General features: G+C 39.8%; 1 protein-coding gene across 2 annotated transcripts in view; it reads right to left on the reverse strand.

Annotated features, from left to right (window-relative positions):
• Positions 1-23,785, reverse strand: part of LOC131216960 (transcription factor efuD) — a 50,258-nt gene that overhangs the window by 16,527 nt on the left and 9,946 nt on the right. For both annotated transcript variants that reach the window (XR_009157140.1, XM_058211606.1), the window contains exons 5-10: positions 12,685-12,813; positions 11,771-11,880; positions 11,493-11,676; positions 10,070-10,273; positions 6,375-6,605; positions 6,018-6,240 (exon numbers count right to left, since the gene is read on the reverse strand). Coding sequence is in view for 1 of the 2 variants with exons in the window: in XM_058211606.1 (XP_058067589.1) it covers positions 6,018-6,240; positions 6,375-6,605; positions 10,070-10,273; positions 11,493-11,676; positions 11,771-11,880; positions 12,685-12,813 (1,081 nt within the window). In the remaining variant the exon portion in view is untranslated. The remainder of the gene's footprint in view (positions 1-6,017; positions 6,241-6,374; positions 6,606-10,069; positions 10,274-11,492; positions 11,677-11,770; positions 11,881-12,684; positions 12,814-23,785) is intronic.

The raw sequence follows: 23,785 nt of genomic DNA on the forward strand, positions 1-23,785 counted from the left end.
GGATCAAGCTAATATTTGATTTTCCCCCTCATCTAGGTCTGTATGACCTAATCATACATATTGGATGTCAAATAAATAGTATAGTGGGCCTTAGTAGGATTTTAATGGTGGATATCCAATCATTATTGTTTTCATGTAGTGTGGTCCATTAGAGATTTGGATCTGACTTATTCTTTATTCTGTAAACTAAAATGATATCTTCGAATGGTTGGACGGTGTGGATATGAATACCGAGTAATTTATGTGGGTCCACTGTGATTTACATATTTTTTCCATTCCGTCCATCCATTTTATCACATAAATTGAGGGCTTTAGCCCAAAAACTGAGTATATCCAAATCTCAAGTGGACCTCACCATGGAAACAGTGTGAATTGAAATTATACCGTATAAAATTCCATGAGGCCAAAGAAGTTCTGGATCAATCTGTTATTTGTGTTTTTCCTTCATCCATGTCTTTGTGATCTTATGAATGGGTTGGATGACAAATAAACAACATTGTAGGCCCTACCAAGGTTTCAACTGTGGAAATCATTAATACTACCGTTTCATATGGTGTGGTCCACTTGATCTTTGGACATGCTTCAAATTTCGAAACAACCATTAAAATGAGCTGAAAAAACGGATGGACGGCGTGGATAACCCACGCACATTGATGGTGGGCCCAACATGTTGGGTAACAGTAGTACTCTCAACTGTCGCGGGATCCGGACAATGATTACGAGCCACCTCGTCATTCTATGTGGGGATGAAATATGGCAAGAAATGTGTATTTTTTTAATTCATTTACTTTTGCATGTCTTCATTGTTATAAGCTTACATTTGTATTATATAAACTCATTTTGGTTACTATTTGAGTGATTTCTTACGACAACGCATGCCTTTTGGCCTCTATTAAATGGAAACTTCTTATTTAATGCAATCTTTTTGCAATTTTTTTATTCCTGAATATGTAAATATGTGTATTTAGGCATGTCCTAAAGTTTCACTGAAAAATTTCACCATTTTCTCCATGTTTCCCCCTTTTTCCCTGCATTTCCGGTTATCGGCGATAACGATATTATATCTTTATCTCCGGCCAGCGAAACTTGTAGCGATACCGACAACTCGAACACTGGCAATACCTACATGGGATTGCTATATTTATAAGAAAACCCTAAACCCAAAAAAGATAAAATTACCCTTGCGCCGTGTGCGAGCACTAGTACCAAAGCTAAAGCAAATAAAATAACTAATCTAAGCAATCAAAGCCGTTCATGAAGTTTCTAATAATAAAAATAGTCAAAAACTCAAAATCCTAAATCATCTAAATCAGTGGGCCACGATCATGAGATCCGATGGTAGAATCTATGTGATGATCGGGTCTACTCCAATGCTCCATAACGCAGCCCCCTAATTATGAGGCCCTCCAAAGATGTTGTCGTCAATCCAAATCGAAAGTGGGGCCCACCTCCTCCTCGAATACGTGCATAGAAGGGGCATGTGCATGATGTCCCCATCAATACTAAAAGAAAAGTAGGCCCTCGAAGAAAAAAAATAAGACTCAAGATATTGTTTCGCTTCTTGTTAGCAAAAAGGCGATTGGTTGTAAGCGGGTGTTCATTGTTAAGCATAAACCCGATGGCAAAATTGAACATGACAAAGTCCATCTCATGGCTAAAACGTCTACTCAGACTCATGGTGTTGATTTTCATGAGCCTTTCACGCCAATCACCAAGTTGAACTATGTTCACGTGTTACTCTCCTCGATAGCCAATTTTTCACAGCCCCTCCAACTTGTTGTAAAGAAAACCTTCCTCCATGGGGGGAACCTACATGAAGAAGTGTATATGACTCCTACTTTTCTTCCCGCAACCAGAAAGGGGTCTGTGCGTAAGCTGCATGAAGCTATTTATGGTCTCGAGCAATCCTCGTATAGATGGTTCAAGCGTTTTTGTTAAGAACTCTTGAAGTTTGGCTACTCTCAAAGTTGTGCATATCATACCCTTTTCTTCAAGTGGGCTATGGTTATCTCCATTTTCATTGTTTATGTGGACAATATCATTGTGATAGGAGATGATCATAGTGCCATCCAGTCACTGAAGGCATTCCTTGGTACAAAATTTGACTTTAAAGATCTTACCTTTAGGTATCCTACATCTGGACTGAATTCTTTATGTTTAAAGAATCTCTTTCTAGTTGCTCTACAACAATTCTACAGGATCAAACCTCTGGAACTTAAGGAATAATGGAAGAGAATAAAAAGAAAAAAAGAGTTTTTGTAGAGTGACAGTAAGGGTGACTTATCTGTCAGCTTTTCCACTATTGACCCCAAAAACCCAAACTCTGCCTTAATTTTCTTTCGACCATATTTCAATTGTTAATACTATATATAAGGACCACTACTGCAAGCAGTACTACACCTCTCCACTTTTCTTTTCTTTTCTTTTCTTTTCTTTTTTTTTTCTTTTTTTCTTTTTTTTTTTTGGGGGGGGGTGCGCATTGAAGTTGCTCACTCTAGACTAACTTCTTGGTGTTGAGCTTATTGACACTCTCATTGAGTAGAATCTCCGATTTCAGTTTGATTGTACCGATCTTTTACCTAATATTAGTTTGTATTAAGGATTAATCGGTAACTCATCTATTTAACAATTACCCATTCAAATATTGCTTATGCCATGAGCGTAGTCGATTAGTTTATGCATGCCCCACGCACTGGTCACTTAGTTGTCGTGTATCGAATCATGAAGTTTCTCAAAGGCTCACCAGGTCGGGGTAAACTCTATTCCAAGCATCATCATCTTCTTCATGTTGAGGCCTATGTGGATTGGGTTGGTTCTACTTCCTATTGCCACTCGACTTCTAGGTTTTATACCTTGGGGGCAATATGATGACATTGGAAAGTAAAAAACAAAAAAGTATGTTGTGGCACACTCTAGTGCAAAAGCTAAATATCGAGAAATTGTTCATGGCAGATGTGAACTTTTGTGTTAAACATCTTATTGACTAAATTGGGCCTTCTAGTTTCTTCTCCAATGACTCTTCACTGTAAGAACCTCACTACCATTCATATCTCCTCTTAACTCATTTTACCATGAGCGTATACCATGAGCGTACCAAGCACATAGGTTGATTGTCATTTTATCTGCGGAAAGGTAGACGCGAAGGATATTCAAATATCATATTAAAAGTCCAATGATCAACTAACTAATTTTATTAACCGAGGGGACCTGCTTTGTCTGTGTTCCAAGTTGGGCATATCCATATCTATGCTCCAGCTTGGGGTGGAGTGTAGGGAAATATTATGCGCTCTCTCTCTCTCTCTCTCTCTCTCTCTCTCTCTCTCTCTCTCTCTCTCTCTCTCATAACTACCTAATTCCAAAACCACCACCTCAACCTCCTCCCTAATCAAACTTTCCAAACAGTTGCCTCCTCTTTGAAAATTCTATTGAATACAGTGTTATCCCTCTCCTACCTTCTTGCACACAACAAACTTGAGAAGAATCTGATAATTGATTCTTCTTAACTTCCTTCCACTCTAACCCCGTCCAGCACCAAACTATCAATCATGTTACTTCTTGCATTAGCAACTTCATGGAATAACTTCGTGTTCTTTTCTTTTTTTCTTTTTTGAATAGCAACGATGAATTAATCAAAACCAAAAAGAAAGCAGAAAGGCTGCAATAGCCAGACAAAACATAGATGATGAGAAATCATCTGGAAATCCAAAATCATGAATTCATGATATACCCACCCAACAATAATTGATTCCTATCACAACTAGAAGATTCTTTTTTGCCCCCACGTCCAGCTCACGATTCTATTCATAGTGATTTGAAATACAACTTCATGAGATTTGGCTTTGTTAAAGGAAGTACTGTGATTGAATTCCTTCCATATCGATCATAATCTAGCAGACAATGAAAGACCCTAAAAGGGTTCTTGATGGGGACATCTTGCACACACGCACACCCCCCCACGCACATATGCAAGGAGGGCCCCACCGTCGATCTAAATCGATGGCAACATCCAGGGAGGGCTCCCTAGTTAGAGGACTGTGTTTTGGTTCCTTGGAGTGGACCCGATCGTCATGTAGATCCCACCATTAGATCTCATGATCGTGACCCACTATTCTAGATGATCTAGTACTTTGAGTTTTACTTATTATTGTTATTAGGAATATCATAGACGGTTTAGATTGCTTTAATTAGTTGTTATTTTTGTTACTTCATCTCTAAATAATAGGGTGTGCACATGGCACGGCTTTTGGGCTATAGGTTTTTCTTATAAATAGGCAACCCCTTGTGGGTTTTTTTCACTGAAGATGATGAATAAAATTCTGCATTTTCTTGCTCTAATTCTTTGAGTTGTGGAAATCCAATTGAGTGCGAAACCCTTCCTTCTTTGAAGGGCTAACTACTGTGGTATGAAGCCACACTCATCTCAAATCGCCCCTATCTCCTACTATCCATATTCATCTTCTCCTACAGTCATCCAACCTTCAAATCCATCGTTATTTTGCAGTCAATCCTTCTCTACAGCAGATTTCCAGAATCAAGCCCTGCAGAAGGGCTGAAATTTCGGCGGAGCACCATACTCAAACCAGTAATCCGTTCAATCTGAAAATTGGTGTGGGTGGCCTATCCCTGGTCGACCAACTCCTTGCTGACCCTTTTTTGGGTTCGTGGGCCCCACACACGTGTGGGACACAATCCACGCACATGTGTCAGATCCGCTTGCTGCCCACACGCGTGGACTGATCCCAAGTTCTCTCTTTCACTCCCCTCTCACCATATTTCCCTAGCCCTAATCCTAAATTATCTTAAATCCCAATTTTTATTCCCCTTTTTCAACCCTAAGGTTTCCCGAATTGAAACATGTGAATCCCTTTGATTGGGGAAATAATCTTTTGCATGTGTGGATGAATCCACTCGCCTTTGATCATTGTTTGGTCTATAATTTTAATTGATCCAGCCCTAACATGTGTAGGCTTGGACCCTTGTAGATTCCCCTTGATTGAATGCACGACTTTATGCAGGATGTGGAAGTTTTGTGAATGTTTCTAAATTAGTATAATCTAAAGTCTGAAATCTTACATCTCATGTTTAATTTCCATGTCCTGCATTAGTTCTTCTCTTTGGCCCTCACAGCTAGGCTTGGATAAGGCCTTGATCCTTCTTGGCGTCACTTGTTCTATTGCAAAGAGGGAGAGAATCCCCCACTAGATTTTCAGAGAGAAGCTGCAATGAAGAAAAGGGTGGTACGCTGTTTCTTCACCCCCAAGCACATGATCCAGACATTCGGAATGGTCATATTTTTACTTCAAAATTTTGTATTCTTGTCACCTTATTTCAAACATGGAGCCCTTAACCTTTGGCGCCATTTAGTTTGCTTCTTTGCCTTCTTGAATTCAAGTTTCAACTCAGTTCTAGCCTCAAATACCCCACCTTCAATATCTTGAATCTTCTCAAGAGTCAAAAATCAGGGCATTTGCTTCCTCGACAGTACCTAAATGCTCCTTGTTCCACTGCTTAATTCTATCTTTAGCTGCTATAGCTCACCTCAAGGAAATACACCATTGATACACAAACAAGAAAAAAGATCCACCACGGAGGTACTATGCACTACAGATAAAAAAAGCATACTATTTTCTTCGGAAGGTGAGTATGGCCTCATTAGGTGGTGACATAGAAGAGAAGACAGATGTCTACCTCTAGAAACAAACAATAACTTCTTTTCATTTTCTATGGAGAAGCATCCTGTATCGAACAACAAGACTAATGGGGATGATACCCGTTAGTCTGCACGGGTGCAAAGAATCAGGTGCACCTAGCGCATAGTGCCAAATGGAACTACAATTAATGCAACAAGAACAAGGTGTATAGGCCATCTCCAAATCTTGGAAGGAATGCCTGCCTTCAACGAGACGTCTGAACCAATTTCTAATGGTAACTTAGCTGTTAACTTTTCCCATGGTGTGCCCATCCCTTTCAAATTGAACAAGATAACAGGAGTGATCTATTTATTCATTGGTGTGTACCTGCAGGTGGTGCCTCCTCCCATTCAACATCATCATCTCCCTCTTCCTCCCGTTTCGCTTTCATGCCAACTCGACGATCAGAAGATGTTTCAGCGAGACCATTAGAAATGTTAGATGTGGTCACATTGTACTTTTCTGCTTCCTGTTGCTTCCTCTTGGAGGCTTCTTCTTGTTCTTGTTGCCTCTTGAGAAAAGCAGCATAATAAGCCTTAAGATATTCATCCTGCCAAAGATTTAGCAAGGAGCAACACGATGAAAATTTGGTCTCAGTAAAAACAAAAGAGATTAGTAGGCCAACTTGTTATGCAGATGCAGAAATATTAAGACAATCTCAAATTTCAACTCCTTCCACTCGACCTGTATTTTCTTTTCATCTTCTTTTTCATCAGGTTTTGACTTCTTGTCATCAGGTAGGTCTGCAGGTGCTGAACTATTAACCTTTGCTTCCTGTTTGACTTCTCCACGTTGTTCTTTTGTAAGATTCATGCCTTGTTTGATCATCCAAGGAGGCAAAACCTTCAATGTAGTTGCAGGGTCAGGCTTGGTATCCTCTTCCTTCACCTCGACACCAGATAGAGCAACTTCAACCTGCAATGACATTCGCCAATAAAGATTGGTTTGAGATTATGAGAAAATAGGTGTTTAAAGAAATTTTTAAAAAAAACTACCACGTAAATTATGTTATCCACTAACAAGTATGATTAATCAGAATAGGCATGAGCGAAGCAACAAGATGGAGAGTAAAGAACCTACTCAAAAGTTAAGCTACGAGCAAATCAAAGTAAATCACATTGTGGGGTCAGCTGCTATACTGAGCAGAGCTTTTAGGTTGAAATTAAGAAAATAGAAGTCAGAAGAGAAGCCATGCATCCCATCATGCGATGAGCTGCAACGCATGTTGATTAGTGACCATGAATGAAACAAACAATTTCAGCACCATAACTGGAATTTTTGCCATAAAGTAGACTAAGAAGAAGAAATTATCCGTCCGAATACCTTCTCCCAGGTACTTCTTGATTTACTGTTATAGAAATCAATCAGAATACACAACCATAAACAGGCAAGATGAATTGCAAATAACCAACCGAAAAGCATTTATGCTGCATGCAATTTAATTTCTATTTATTCAACTTTTTCTTTTTCCTTTTTTTTTTTTTTTTTTTTGAAGAATATTCAAAATTTCATTGTTGACAGTAAGTACACAACGTCATGGACAATGTTGGTACTGGGGTAATTGTTCTCTGACATCTGGAGGAGATATTGACTCTAGGCAGAAGGAATTCATCATTTCCGAGGGAATGTGATGTTGAGTACCTTCTGAAAAGAACATTGTTGCATCCGAATTGTTTCTTGAGTGAATGGAATTAATACAAGGGGATAGAATTTATAGACTTCTCGAATCTACCTAGACAGATTCTGCAAATCTTCTACAGCTTATCTAGATAGATCATGGAGATCTTCTCAAGCCTACCTAAAATATTTACGTAGATTACAAGAAGCTCATTGATGCAGGACAATTAACCACTTGCTCTAAAAGCTCGAACTGTTAGAGTATGGCGAATTAATCCATTTTATCTCATAGCCCAGGCCCCACATCTCATAGGTTTTAAGACCTCGACCGAACCCCCTTCATGGGCCCCAAATCACATGGGCCACCCACCCCGAGTGTGTCCCCGCATCCCACGGGCTACCCCACTCGAGTCCGGTGTGAAATGCGCAATAATCACCCCTGGTGAGGAGTCTCGAACACGAGACCTCCTCCGTGGGCCGCACCCACACCGAATGTGCCCCTGCATCCCACAAGCGACTCCACTCGAGCCCAGTGTGAGAATGCTCCTGCATTAATCACCCCCGGTGAGGAGTCTCGAACCCGAGACCTCCCGCTCTGATACCAATTTGATGCAGGACAATTAATCACTTGCTCTAAAAGCTCGAACTGTTAGAGTATAGCGAATTAATCCATTTATCTCATAGCCCAGGCCCCACATCGCATGGGTTAGGACCTCGGCCAAACCCCCAACGTGGGCCCCAAATCACATGGGCCGCCCACCCCGAGTGTGTCCCCGCATCTCACGGGCTACCCCACTTGAGCCTAGTGTGAAATGCGCATTAATCACCCCCGGTGAGGAGTCTCGAACACGATACCTCCTCCGTAGGCCGCACCCACCCCGAGTGTGCCCCTGCATCCCACAAGCGACCCCACTTGAGCCCGGTGTGAAAATGTCCCTGCATTACTCATAGTACATTGAAATTTAAAAAATGCCCTCATAGGAATTACCCCACTAATTCTTAAAAGTTTCCACTTGGATGTTGGGCTGCAAATCCTTTGAAGTGCATAGAATGTGGGAGCCAATGTTGATGCAGATGAACACTCTTTCAGTTGGAATATGTTTGCAACCAATGTTGTCAATATCATTATCATATCGAAAATCGTAATCGGGGTTGAATTGTATTGTAAATCGTCAGATTTTTTTACAATTTTCTTAAAATTTTGAAAAAATATATATGAAAAATATAAATAAATCAGAACATTTTTTTTTTTTGAACGGTAACTTTAATTTCATTAGAAAAGAAAAAACATATAGACTCGAAACAGATCCGCTAGACCGCTGAGATAGCGGAAAAGCTAGGATCCCAAAAAGGAAAGACTACAACTCTGAAATTAATTCATCAATTTTCCTTTTGTCATCAATGTGCACCAAGTAATACCAAGTCATGATAGTGTTAAAGGATTCTTATTCCTTTATTTTTTTGTCTTTCAAGAAATTTCCCAAAAAGATATACAAGGGTCTTTCAAGAAATTCCTTTCTTGAATGTAGAATCAAGGTGGAAAAGCAGCCTTTGATACTGTAGACAACCGAAAAAAGATATTTTGATTTCTAAACATCATTCCATAATACATAAAAGTTACGATGATCGTAACCATCCATAAAAACATTACAGGTGAGGCATACATCAATTTGGTGTTTAAACCAATTAAGAAGAAAGAAATCACAAAAAACAAAAAACAAAAAAAAACAAAAAACAAAAAAACAAACAAAAAAAAAAAACCTACATGATTTAACATTGAAGAGAATATATACCATTTAATCTATTATCAAGAACAAATAAAATAATTTACCTTTTCTAAATGATTCTTAAAGCACCCGCAAATTTAAAAACATAAAATGAAAGGCAAGCAAAGCTTACAATAGAAGAGAACAAGGATAATTTGAATCGTAAATCGGGATTTGAATCATAAATCGTAGGATTCGTATAAAAGGGGATTCAATGTTGGGATTCAAATTTTTTTGCTTAAGATTCGACTAAAATCGTAAATTGTAACTTGTAGGATTTTGACAACTTTGTTTGCAACAATATATGTAGAGCTCAAAAAGAAACATGCCCCACAAGAGAGCAGGTTGATGAGTATGCCAAAACAGGGTACTTTTTTTTTCAAGGATTCAAAAAACAGGGTACCTAAAGGTGGGTTTTTTTTTTTGTTTTTTTTTGAAAGGTGGGTACTTAAGGGTGGTTGGGACTTGTTAGATGCAAATATACAATGAAATTGGACAAGATGCAAGGCATTTGACCTTAAAACAATAGGAATTAGAATTAAAGGATGGAAATCAAATTCCACAAGGCTCTGATGGGTTGAAGATGGAGAGATATAAGGAAAGGATTACGGTCCACAGTTAAGGGGAAGATTTCCAGTAATGATGGCTTACATTAATATGGAAATTCTGTATGTAGGACTTAAAAGGGAAAGGGAGTGGCAACGAGGAATAGAAGCTTCCAGCTCATAGGTTCTCTATTGGTGCAGGAGTGGCAGATATGAGAGATGATGAAGTGGCTGAAATATCTTGGCCATGGCTAACCCAGTCGAATAACATGTGACACAAGGTTTCCACATGCAGGAATCAAAAGCATGATGTGGAATATAAGAGCCAAATTTAAAAATGATCATATATGTGATGCTGCAAATAAAAAGTAGAAAAATGTGGAGCCACTTATTATGATCCTGATTAGAGAAATATAGAAGGTGGGGGGAAAAAAGAAGGAAAGAAGCATACCCTCGTCTCGCCAAGATATGGCATTGGTGTTCCACCATATCCTTGCCCCTGAGAAGATTTAGAGTTATCATTTGCACTAGAATCACCATTCACTGCCCGGCCAGCAGCATTTGCTCTCGCTTCCCATGCTTGAAGACTACCAAACTCAGGAACAGGCAAATCTTTTACTCTTGTAAGTTGATCAACCAATGGTTTCAGTTGAACCTACAATATCAACAACGTTCTGCATTAAGAAAGAAAAGATGTGGTAGTGTCCATCACCAACATACTGGTTGATAAGAATATCATATGGCATAATTTTGAACGCTAGTGGAAATAATCTAACAAGAATGTGCAAACAACTTAAAGAAGGTACATAACATGTATGCCAGTTTCTATTCATGATAAGGTACATAACATGTCTGGCATCAAACATAGCTTTATTAGAGCTCAAACAATACTGTTTCTCAAGCATGTGTAAGGGGGCAAAACAAGATTCAATATTTCTATGCAGCAGAACAGGCAGATAATCAAAAGCATTTTATTTCATCCAGCCTTCAAAACCAGTAGCAACTGTCAGTTGAATAACTAGTTGCTGACAGTCTAGTGCAACTATAAGCATGCTTACAAATACATGTACAGGAATCAAGTCTCAACTAATAACCTCACCCAGCAGAGTCAACATGACTCTTGATCGAGCCAAATTGACTTGATCAAAACACAATTTGAGTTTCAAGCATGACTTGTTATACACAACCTAAGAATTTGTCCATCAAAGAAAAAGCTTGAATCGAGTTCTCACGAATTGATCAAGTTCACATCATGCAAAAATTTATTCAGATTCTGTATGAGTTGTATGTGTGTGTTTCATAATATAAGGCTTTAAGCTACAGAAAGTTTATATTTACACCCTCCAAACAGTTCTCCACCTGTTTATTGACATATGCTAGACTATACCTACTCTCTTTTTTTCAGAACACCCATTGATATCATGGTTTTCTTTAATGCAAACAAAATTCCATGGGAGCGCTTAGAATTCCGGCGTCAATTTTAACAAGATATTTCTCTGTCCCAGTGGTAGGCTGTAGGTATAAAATTTCTGCAAATGACCAAGTAATACAACATAACTTCAAGATAAGCCACAAAAACATGATAATCACAAAAGAACATGATGATCACAATCAACTGTCTTTTCCAATATGATACAATGCATGAATGGAACTGTTGTGAGCTGCACCATAATGTAAATGCTTGAGCCTCAAACTGAATTCACTTGCACATGGTATGGTGAAATTATCCATCAAAAGAAGAAGAAAAAATGTAGCATGCTACAGATAGGGAAAATGGTTGTGGTGATTCACAACAGAAATAAGACTGAGGTGCTAAATACTACATGTACTTGAAAGAAAACAACCAAGATAAGCAACAGCTACTCATACTGAACCTCTATCTTCTGAAGCATATCCTTTAACTTTTCACGCCTTCTCCTCCTAGCGTTATCATCTCCATCTCCCATTTCTTCAGCAGCTATCTTGTCACTCTCAGCAACAAGTTCACCATTGCAATTTTCACAATGGAAATATTCATCATTTGGGCTTATCAGTTGCAGTGCATCCAAAGCTGAATACCTGAACATATGAATATCACGCATTATTCGCATATGAACTAGCTGCTTCTACCATCCATCCATAAATATATAAACATCACCAGATGTAATTATACCTTCTCGCACAATCAGGGCATATATATTCCTGAATTGTGTTCCTGTTGTCCAATTCATCTTTTAGTTTTTTCTTCATCCTGTGCATTCTGTACCTCACAACATCATATATCTGTAACCAATTCCTCATTAGGGCTTTCACAGATATAGAGTGGTATTAAAAGAGAAGCAACAATGTCATATGTGCTCAGATGGTGAAAAGGAGATCAGAGCATATCATTGCAATATAAATGATTTGACATCCATAATAAATGAAATATGGGCTGCAAGCAACCACTGAAAACACAGCTGCAACAATTACCAATCCATTTCATGAAGCATTATATGGGGAATTGAACAATGATCCTATGCAAGAAACTTCTAGACTCACCTCAAATATCTAGAACTAATTAATTCAAAGGCAAAGATATCTAAGTTCAGATTTGTGAATAAATCATGCATGATGCCATCCTACATGAATCGGTAGGATGTAATCTTGAAAAAGTCACATGCTTTCATGACGCCGCATGATAAGAGTTTAAGATAAAAGTCCTGTGACCACCATAAAAAGTAGTCATGCACATTCAGACAAATACTCAAAACGAAATCCAACAAGCTTTTAAAAAAAAAAAGAAGAAGAAGAAGAAGAAGAAGAAGATGACCAGATCTGCTGGTTAGTATGAAAACGGATTTATTGATAATCAGCACCTTGTAAAAATCCCAAACAATGCAAGCATGTGGTTGGACTTGAACGTACACTGCACGTACTAGAAACTTATGAAAGATGGTCCAGCCGTATCAAGCAAAGCAAGAGACAAGCATACAGGAAAAATCCATACAGACACATGTACAGTAGCAGTAAGCGAGTAAGACTTCTAGTCAAGCTTCTTGGATTCAAACATCAACAAAAGAGAACCACATATATATCAAGACAAACCTGAGCATAATCTAAGCAGCAGTAAGAGTGTGTATGCATTTTCAGCTTTTCTTCACCATCTTTCCCAGTTTGTTGACTATCAGCAGTGGCAGCTACTGCAGCACTAAATATCTTTGCGCCTTTAGCTGTCTGTAACAAAATGAACAATCAAATAAACAAAGTGAAGAATAATAACAAAATTAGGGGGAAAAAAGAAGAAAACATAATGATTACAGCACCCAAATAACAATCTATAGAAGTAAAGCAAGATTACAGCAAGTTTGGTATCCCCATGGAAAGGATATCCCATTTTCTTTTCTTTTTTTTCAATATTTTGAAATGAACTGGAAGTTTTTAATAGCAGCATACCCCATTATTCACCTCTGAAATGGATAATTACTACTCAATATGTCCCTATATGCTTGTCATTTTGCAGGACTTTCCCCTAAAAATGATGAGGACAGAATATTTGAATCAGATTAAAAAGAAAAGAAAATCACATATCATGTTATTTGGTTGGTCAAATGGTTTGCACCCACCACGTTGAAGGGACTTATTGGAGGAGTTGGTTAATATGATGTCTTCTCTGTCTTATTCAGGGCCGTTGTTCCCCTAGTCTTGAGAGGGATTCTTGGGAATAGAAATGGGAGAGATCCGGAAGGATTTCTGTACGGTCCTTTAACAAGGCAATTCGTTCTCCCCAGCTGAGATAATCTGGGGTGCCGATAGAGTTCATTTGGTCATGTGGGGGCCGCCAAGGGTTATTGTGTTTGCTTTGTTGGTAGGAAGGAGCAAAGTCCTCACAGTGCAGAAAAGACGTGTTTATTCCTAATGTGTGTGTCATGTGCTTTGGGAGGCAGAGTCTAGTGATCACTTGTTTATGCACTTTTATCTTCTTCTTTTTTTTCAACAGAAACTTCATTAATAAAGAAGAGAGGAGAAACAACGAAAGGAGAAAGAAACAAAGGAAACAGCAACAAAACAGAAAAGAGGGCTACACCGCTGAGGTAGCAGACAGCCCCTAATAGCCTAGAAAGCTAAAATCAAAAGACCTTAAATCCTTAACATTAGAAGCCCATTCAATCACCAACTTTTTAGCCCTAGATCCGACCACCGAAACAGACAAGGAGACATCATTAAAACAGTGATCATTTCTTTCCTCCCAGACGGCCCACCAGATAGCAATAATGGCCATGCGCCAAATGATAGACTTGACCTTCCCTATTTTAAACCCATTCCAAGAAGAGAGCAGGCGAGCAGCCAATTCAGGAAAACACCAAAACACTGAAAAAACCTGACAGAACTCAGCCCGAATCTTAGACATAAACGAGCAATGAATCAGCAGATGGTTGACCGATTCAGCTTCACACATACAGCAAGAACAAATGTTAACTATCTGCATGCCTTGCTTGATCAGATTATCAATCGTAAGAATTCTGTTGCGACATGCTAGCCAAGCGAAGTAGATAAACTTAGGGGGGATCGGATACTTCCAAATGAACGGAGATGCATCTTGCACGTGATGAAGCACAGGGCGCGAGGCGGCGTAGAGAGACTTAATAGAGAATAGACCCGATTTCTCTAACAGCCAAACAAGCTTATCAGGATGATTACTGTGGGGAGCGGATCTAAGGATGCACTCCATGAGGGCTTCAAACTCCGTAGCTTCGCTATCATCGAGATTTCTGGAGGTTCTGATGTCCCAGACAATTTGGGCAGACGTGGTGGAGTAGCAGTTGATGATGGGAATATCTTTCTTGGGGGACAGCCGGTAGATTTGCAGAAACTGTTATTCGAGTTATGCACTTTTATCTTTGCCAGAGCAGTTTGAGAATGCTACTTTGATATCTTCCTATTTTGTTGGGTGATGCCAGACTGGATCGGATCCTTCCTCTTAGCTTGGCATGGGAGTGGAGTTGATCATAATGGGAGAAAGTGGTTGAAGATTTCTCTTCTTTCAGGCTTGTGGTCCATTTGAGCGGAACAGAATGAGAGATGTTTCCAAAGGCAGCTTTGGTTATGGATGAGGTGTTCAGGAGGGTGAAGCTGTATGTCATGGCTTGGGCCTCGACTCTCTAATCTTTTGCTAATTGTTCTCTAGGTTCCTTGGAATTTTGGCCTTAGCTTGTTGTAGTTTGGGACATAGAGTCCTCATCTATTCCTTCTTTTTTCTCCTTTTTAGTAAAGATCCATTACTCCTCAAGAAAGGAAAAAAAAAAAAATTTCTCTCATACAGTTTCTACCAAAAGACATTCCTGCACATGTGGCTTGTAATTGTTTCGATTGTCATAGGGTGTCTATTACAGGGATATACTTTCCCAAGAGATACCAGACTGGCCCTTAACAATGAAATCCACCAATAAATTGTTTTTTAAGGTAACAGATCCTGTTCAAGGTCGTGATCCACCAGTAAATCAATGGTAATGTTAGTAAAGAACTGGCACACTGTTGAATAAAAACATGCAACAAGCTTCATACAAAATACACTGCACTCAGTTGTGCTAAATATCACTCTTATCCCAAGAGAGACTAACTTTATGGTCGATGATTGGCCAAGGAGGCAGTGGGCCAAATATCTTTTCGCAATCTCTTTCTTTTAATGAAATTTCATTATGTTCCAAAAAAAAGGCAATAGTAGGACACATAATTCACAATGGAACCAACACTAATATTTGCCACGTCTACTTTTATCCATTTTGATTCTCAAACAAGAATTGCCTTTTTTTAAAAAAAATCTCAAACGAGACTTTGCAATATATACCAAGTCCATACATCTTTTTCTTAGTTGCTTTTTTACTATATATTTTGTTGCATTATTTTTTTTGAAGCATATTTTGTTGTAGCATTTAATTTCACTTGATAAGAAATGTCAATTAAATAGTTGATTTTCTTCTAGTAGTACTACATATTTCTACAATAGCTTTAGTGAAGGGCCACTGGCCTTCCTATACGGTATTTAGACCCATGGCCTTCATATATGGTATTTAGACCCATGTGTCAGGTACTTGTTAACTTCTTTAACTCCAACGCCCGTGCAGCACATGTGCAACACTCCAACACTACTCGAGTCGGCCCTCCTACCACTTCCACCACTAGAACTTTGTGAGAATGCAAGAGATTACTAAGGGAATATAAGAGAGTGAAGAGAGATTACTAAGGGAACATGAGAGAGTGAAGGGGAACCCGTAACACACTAAAGGGAACAAGTCTTACAATGCTTGGGTAATTTACAAATGAGGGGATCTCCCCCTTCTATAGGCCTACAAGAAATCTAAAAGTTCTAATCTAAGGCCAAGATTGTACCAAGTGGCACTCATCCAACTGCTAGGAAGACCCTAGAAGGTTTTAGAGCATTCCACATAAATCTAGCTCAAGTCATTCCTAGAGATTTCTAGAACTTTCTACAAATTTCTATATAATTCTACTACCTTCTACCTTAAAGCTCTACTACCTTCTAGAATAATCTACAACTTATGTGTGTCCTAGTGTAGAAGAAAGCCAAAAATCAGCTAAGCCATGGCAAAACCTATACACTTGTGACAATTCTCCCCCACCTAATGTGTTGATGCCCTCGTCGAGCCTTCTTCGATGAACCTCCATAAGTGATCTTTGAACTGCCAGAAAGTATCAACACGCTCCCAGCTTGCTTCACTCCTGGGTAGTCCCTTCTATTTTAGCAAGTACTTCGTATGTGTAGAGACTCCATTTCTACTTGTCTTATGGTAAGCTAGTATGCACTCCACTTCTCCGTTATGGCCAAGCATAATGCACAGTAAGAAACGGAGACACTATTCATTCGAGTGCAATAGATTGCATGAATTTGTGGACATTTGAGTGGCCCCTCAAATCGGCGACACTACTCATTCAAATTTATTTTAAATTTTTTTCTGTAAAATGACTCGCGAGGAATGATGTCAAATGCTTAGGGATGTGCACTACTAGGATTAGCGTCATATATTGCATGAATTTCAGAGCAATTTGGGATCAATCAAGCCTGTTAGGTTAATAAAATTATCAGACAAGTTGAGACGGCATTCTTACCAAAGAGTGGATCATTACACCATCATAAACATGTTCAAAACCACAAAAGAATACACATTTGGAATCCTCTCAATATTTAGGATTTTTCTGATTTTATTTTTTTAAATCGATCATTACATGGGGGATAATGGTTGTTACGCCCCCCATAATGATCATTACGTGTATTAGTAACAGTGAGGACCGTTACACTCACTACTACCATGGCAGCATACCTTGGTGCAAGATCTTTCACATCCTCATGATATAGCTTCAACATTCTAGCATGGAAGGCGGGATGGATCTTCGGCCAAGTGGGAAGCTAAAGTTGATAGGACACCTTGCCTACCTTCTTGGCGACGGGGAAAGGTCCCTTGTAGACCAATCCTTTGTGCAACTTCCTAAACACATTAAACTAGTAGGATAGTACCTTCACTGTCACTTAATCCCTTTCCATATGCTACACAAGTTGCTTCTTCGCATCTTCCCACTTCTTCATGCACTTAGTAGCTTTCTCCAAGCAGTGTTCGAAATATCGGTATCGCGCTATGTATCGCACCCTTGGGATACAGATACATATAGGTTATCACATGGGATATATCGTTTGCATCGCATAATTTATCGCACTTTTTGGGAAACATTGGGAAATTGGTTGAATTTTTCAATAAAATTTCAGAGATTGTGTAAAAAGACCTTAATACACACTTTTAAATCATAGCATCTCAAAAAAAAAAATGTGCACATAATAAATTTCCTTTGTATAGGGTCCTAAGCTATGCGATGTTTAACTGAACTAATGCAACTAAATTTGGATATGCTTTATATGGGGATTTAGTCACTACTATTTCTTGTAGTGTGGCCTACGTAAGATTTGGATCTCCTTTATTTTTGGGATCATATTCTAAAATGATCTTTCAAAACTGTTGGACGATATGGATTTAAGACACATACATCACCCTGAGCCCCACAGTCAGGTCCCACCCACCTCTATGGATCCGAGTCTCACCTAATTCCTATAGTGCAAATTTCCAACGAAAGCCTTTTGCAAGAAGTTCATGTGGAAACTTAGGTGGGGCCTACCGTGATGTTTGTGAGAAATCCACCCTGCCCATCCGTTTTGTGAGCTCATTTTAGGACATAGTACCAAAAATGAGCCGGATCAAATACTCAAGTGGGCCAAAAAAGTGAGGATTGAACGTACACATTTGAAATATTCGTGGGGCCACAGAAGTTTTAAATCAGGGTAAAATTTGTCTTCTCAACTCATCCTTGTAGGAATAACGTTATGAACGGTATGGATGGCATTTAAACATCATTGTCAACCCAGGGAGGTTTTAACAGTAGGAATTCACCTATCCACCTTTTCCTTTAGCACGGCTCACTTGAGTCTTGGAACATGCTCACTTTTGGTCTCAAGTCCTAAAATGAGCTCACAAAACGGATGGACGGGGTAGATTTCTCACAAACATCATGGTGGGCCCAACCTAGGTTTCCAACGCCGGAACTTCCTGTCAAAGGCTTTCGCAGGAAAACCACTGAAGCGAATTGGCTGGTGTACGTGTGTTGGCATCACCAAGTTTTGTGGGTCCCATCATGAGGTATTCGTTATATCCAAACCGACCATCCATTTGGCGAGCTCGTAGTAACGTTTGAGCTAAAAAATAAGGAAGATCCAATTATCAGGTGGATCACACTGCAAAACGTGGTAGGGGATTGAACGTCTACCATTGCAACCATTTTGGGTCACAGAAGTTTTGGATCAATATGACATTTGTTTTTCCTCTTCAAGGTATTTGTGACCTTTATGAACAGATTGGATGGAAAATAAATGTTATGGTGGGCCCTACAAATGTTTTAATGGTAAGAATCATTGTCCCACTGCTATTTGTGGTGTGGTCCACTTGAGAGTTGGATATGACTCATTTTTGGGCTAATGATCTAAAATGATCTCGCCAAATAGATGAACGGGGTGGATATAATAAATACATCATTGTGTGGCCCATGTAACTTTGATCTCCTTTTAACCATTCGTACCAGTCAGAGCTCAAGGGGGGTTTGTGTGGTACACCTGCCAGTCTTGTCACAGGCTTTGTTGGGTCCACCTTGCTATATATATTTTATCCAAGTTGTCCGTCTATTTTTTTTAATATCATTTAAGCATATTATTCCAAAATTTAAGTAGATCCAAATCTCGGGTGGACCGCACCAAAAAAATTAAGTAGATCCATATCATTTAATGGTAAGTTTTCGTTAACATTGCTTGATGTGGTGTGGTCCACCTGAGATTTGAATGTAATTATTTTTTTGCATGACATCATAAAATTGGCTATAAAAATGAATGGATGGAGTGGATCTACCACCTATCATCAAGATGGGCCCCACGGTAAGCGTAACACCCACTGATTTGTTACTCATGTAGCACCCAATCCACGCCCTTAATTAAGGGTTGTATTTAGTAAATTGTGGGGTCCAACGTGATTTATATATTTTATCCGCTCCTTCCATCCATTTTAACATATAATTTTAGTGCTTGAGCCCAAAATTGAAGCATATCCAAAGCTCAAATGGGCCACACCACGGGAAACAATGTGAATTGAACGTATACCATTGAAAAATTCTCGAGGGCCACAGAAGTTTTGGATCAAGCTTATATTTATGTTTTCCCTTCATCCCTGTTTCTTTGATCTTATGAACAAGCTGGATGACAAAAAAACATCACTGTGGGGCCTCGCAAGGTTTCAACGGTTGATATCATTATTTCCACTGTTTCATATGGTGTGGTCCACTGGAGCTTTGGATATGTATCAAATTTTGGGATCAACCCCTTAAATGAGCTGTAGAAACGATTGGACGACATGGATAAACCACATACATTCAGGTGGGCCCCGCAAAGTTTTCTTAATACAATAAAAGCGTGCTGAGTTACTCAGTGCAACCCAATTTCGACGCAGGGAAAAATCCATGTGCAAGCAACCCAATTTTAACGCTAAGGAAAAACCCCAATTTTCGAAAGGAAGAGGTTTCCGGACTTTCCAGAACCCTAAAATTTCGAAACCTTCTCCTCAATCCGACTCGATTTCTCGCCGGAATTTCCGTTGCAAGAAATCCCCAAATCGTCTCCTCAATCAAAATTTCTAGCCGAAATCTTCGTTGTTGCTGTATCGATTCGAAGAAAAAGAAAAGGGGAAATCGAAATTACCGGATGGAATGGCCTACCTCCAATCACGCAATCTTCGTTACAGGTACTGAAATCTCCTCTCCAGTTTTTCTCCTTTTTTTTAAATTCTTTTTTCGATTTTCTAGTAAATACACAACCCCCATCTCGAAGATTATCGTGCGATATCTACGATATATCGTGCCATATCTACGATATATCGCACAATATCTACATTTCTGCTATTTTTTTAACTTCTGAGGGGTTTCATGTGGGTTTCGTCTCGCTGGCAAGCGATAACGATAACATCGGCTGATATTGTCGATATCGCGAACATTGACTCCAAGTACGTCTTGGCAATGTCGGACCTCTCTTGCCAATCCTTAGCAAATGGATTTGTCGTCGGACTCTTCCCTATGTAACTTGTTGTCATAGTGTGTTGTTGCCTCATTGCCAGCGCAAAGGAGCTATGCCTTAACTGCTGACTCCACTGCAAGTTAAAGCAAGACCATACCACGTCCAAAAGTTAGACCCGATCCTTCTGGTTGGCAATGATGAAGTGCCATAGATATTCCTTTAGCAATGCATTTACTCTCCATCTGGCCATTTGTCTGAGGGTGGAAGCTCATAGAGAACTGTAGTTGCGTCCCTAACAACTTGAACACCTTCATCCAAAACCGGCCCACGAACCTGGGATCTATATCGCCCGGAATGTTCTCAGGGATACCCCAATACTTCACTATATTCTTGACAAACAACCATTCGGCCTCCTCTGTCATGTAGTCCACGGGCATCACAATGAACATCGCATACTTGGAGAATCAATCCACCATAATGGATCTAAGATCTCCCACCTTAGGCAACCCGAGATGCAATCCATAGATATGCTCACCCAAGGTCGCTCTAGCACTAGTAATGGCTCCAACAAGCCATCCTACTTCCAGTGCCCCACCTTATCTCGCTAAAATACAACCAACTCCACACATAGCTCTCTACAACATCCCTCATATTTGGCCAATAGTACCTTGCTTCAAAGAGGGCTAAAGTCCAATGTTAGCTCGAGTGACTCGCCCATCACGTGTCATGGCACTCTTTAAAAAACTCTCATTGTCATTCACCCCATTTAGGCACATAGAGTCGATCTCCTTTAGTGACCAAGAGATCATCCTGCGTCTAAAATCTCTTAGTCCTCCCCTCAACCATTTCCATCAAGGTCCTCACTATGGGGACATGCTCCAACCCCTCTCTAATGCAGCTGGGCATGCTTCCTTTTAGTTGACTCATTGTCGCTACCTCTTTTAGCTTGAGTGAGGCCAACTTTGCCTTCTTACTTAGGTGTCCATTTGATAAATTGAAAAATAAGCTCTGAAAATTAATTCAAGTGCTAAAAACTTGTAATTTTAATATAATGTTAGGGATATTTTAGTTAAAAGTGAAAAGAAATTTTAATGCACCACCAATTTCACCATTCAGCCTTCAACATGAAGTGAACAAAGGGGAGTTGGAAAAAGACCCATATTTTCAGTGAAAATTATTTTAAGCACTTTTAGAAGTTAAATTTGCCAAATTATCTAAATAAGTGAAAATCAATGAAAATATCAAATTTCAGTGATAAGTGTTGAACATAAACTTTATCAAATGGCCCCTAAGTGAAGGGAGGGGAGCTGGAAAAAAGACCCATATTTGAAGTGAAAATTATTTTAAGCACTTAATAAGTTGAATTTTCTGAATGATCTAAGTCAACGAAAATCACTAAAAATATTGAAATTCAGTGATAAGTGCCAAAAATGAGTTTTATCAACCGCCCCCTTAGCGCATCGACCACTTGGTTGGTCCTCTTAGGCTAGTACACCAACACCCATGTCGAACTCTGCCAGGAAGTCCGACCATTGCGCTAGCTTCAAGCTCGACTTCTTTTGAGACTAGAAGTAACTCATGGCTACATTATTGTGTCCTCAACACGATCCTTGACCTTATAACAGAATGATTCCAAGTTCTCAAGCAATACGCCATAGCCATAATCTCCTTCTCTTGCACGGTATAGCGCCACCCTGTGTCGTTCCCTACTCTAATAAGCTATGGGGTGTCCCGCCTACATGAGCACTCCCTTAATAGCGAACTCGGATGCATCAATTTCAAATGGCTTAGTGTGATAGGATCATCGAGCGACATCAAGGCTAGTTCCTCCATGACAACTTGCTTTAAGTCGTCGAATGTCGCTGGACATTCATTGCCACACTTATCCTTCTTCAATAGGTCCATGAGTTGAGAGCTCTCCCAGGACAACCCCTAATGGACCGCCGATAGTAGTTGACAAGGCCAAGAAGTGATTGTAACTCATCAACCTTGGTGGGAGTCTCCCGTCTCAAACAAAAAACAAAAACAAACAAAAAATTTTAAAAAAAAAACCCTTAGTGGGAGTCTCCCACTCCTGTATCATCAAACCTTCTCCCATCCATCCATATCCTCCCATCCCCAATCCAATGTCCAAGTACACCTTAGCTTGTACAAAAGGAGCACTTCTCCTTCTTCACTTAAAAAGTCCCTCAACACTCGGAAGATTGTACTTAGATGCTCCACATGATCTGCCAAGGTGTTGCTATAGACAACAATGCCATCCAACCACGATGTGCCGTAAAGGCCGTTTACAGGGTCGTAAAGGCCATTACAGGGCCATAAAGGATGTCACATAAAGGTAACGGTGGCAACCGTTACACGTTACAAGGTTGTAAAGGTCGTAACGACCATTATAGAAAAAATGACATGTGAAGGCCATTACAACCCTTGTAACAGCCCATTACGCCTCCCGTAAAGGCCCCGTAATGGACCATTATGGGGCCAATACATGTTTTTTTGGGTTTTGTTCAATAACAAAGAGAAAGAGGGAGAGAGAGAGAGAGATTGTGACAGCCGTTACCACCTCCGTAATGAGCATTACACCCAGTATCGTAAAGGTAACAGTGGTGGTTGTTACAACCACCGTTACCATTACAAAATACCATGCATCAAACTACACCAAGATGAAACAATCCAAGTAAGGGTAAAAGATTTTGTTCATAAGGGTACAAAACGTCGTTGGAGCACTAGTCAAGCCAAAGAGCATTACTAGGAATTCAAACGCTCCATAGCTCGTGACACAAGTCGTCTTCAATTCATCACCTTCGGCAATCCACAACTAGCAATACTCGGATCTCAAGTCCCAACTTGGATAAGTAGTGCATTCCTCCCGACTAGTCAAACAAGTCTGCTATGAGAGGGATAGGGTACTTGTTCTTGATTGTCGCCTTGTTCAACACCTGGTAGTCGATGCATAGACATAGGCTCCCATCTTGCTTCTTCTAGAACAACATCGAGGTTCCATATGGTGCATTGGATGGTTGGATGAAGCCTGCATCCAACAATTCCTTGAGTTGCTTCCTCAACTCTTCTAACTCGAGTGGTGTCATCCTGCAGGGGCCATTGCAAGTGGCTTCACTCCTGGCTTTGACTCACTCAATATCCACCTCCCTCCATGGAAGTAGTTTCTTTGACAGCTTGCTTGGCATAAGATTCTTTAACTTGCAAGGACCTTCTTGATCTCCTCGAGGAGCCCTTCACCTATTGCACTCCCCTTTTATCAATGATATGATATAGGCGGTCTCTCCCTTCTTTAGACTCTTTGTAAGCTGAAAGGTCGAAATGGTCTCCACTTTGCCTTACCCGGAAGCACGGTCAGGATCATGTAGGAAAGTCCCTCATGCATGGTGCCCACAACACTAAAGAAGCACATAGGTGTTGCCTTTACCATGATTAGCAACTCCATGACAAGATCACCTAGTTGTCCATCAGGATTGCAAAGAAATTCGCCTTACCAACCCATCTACCGACGCAGTTCAACATCCTTTGCAACGCCGTGAATGAGTAGGGCCTCCAAGTTTATTGCCTTCATCCTGCCAGAGTCTAATTGGAAAC

The sequence above is a fragment of the Magnolia sinica genome, chromosome 10 (assembly GCF_029962835.1).
Source record: "Magnolia sinica isolate HGM2019 chromosome 10, MsV1, whole genome shotgun sequence".
Taxonomy (NCBI): domain Eukaryota; kingdom Viridiplantae; phylum Streptophyta; class Magnoliopsida; order Magnoliales; family Magnoliaceae; genus Magnolia; species Magnolia sinica.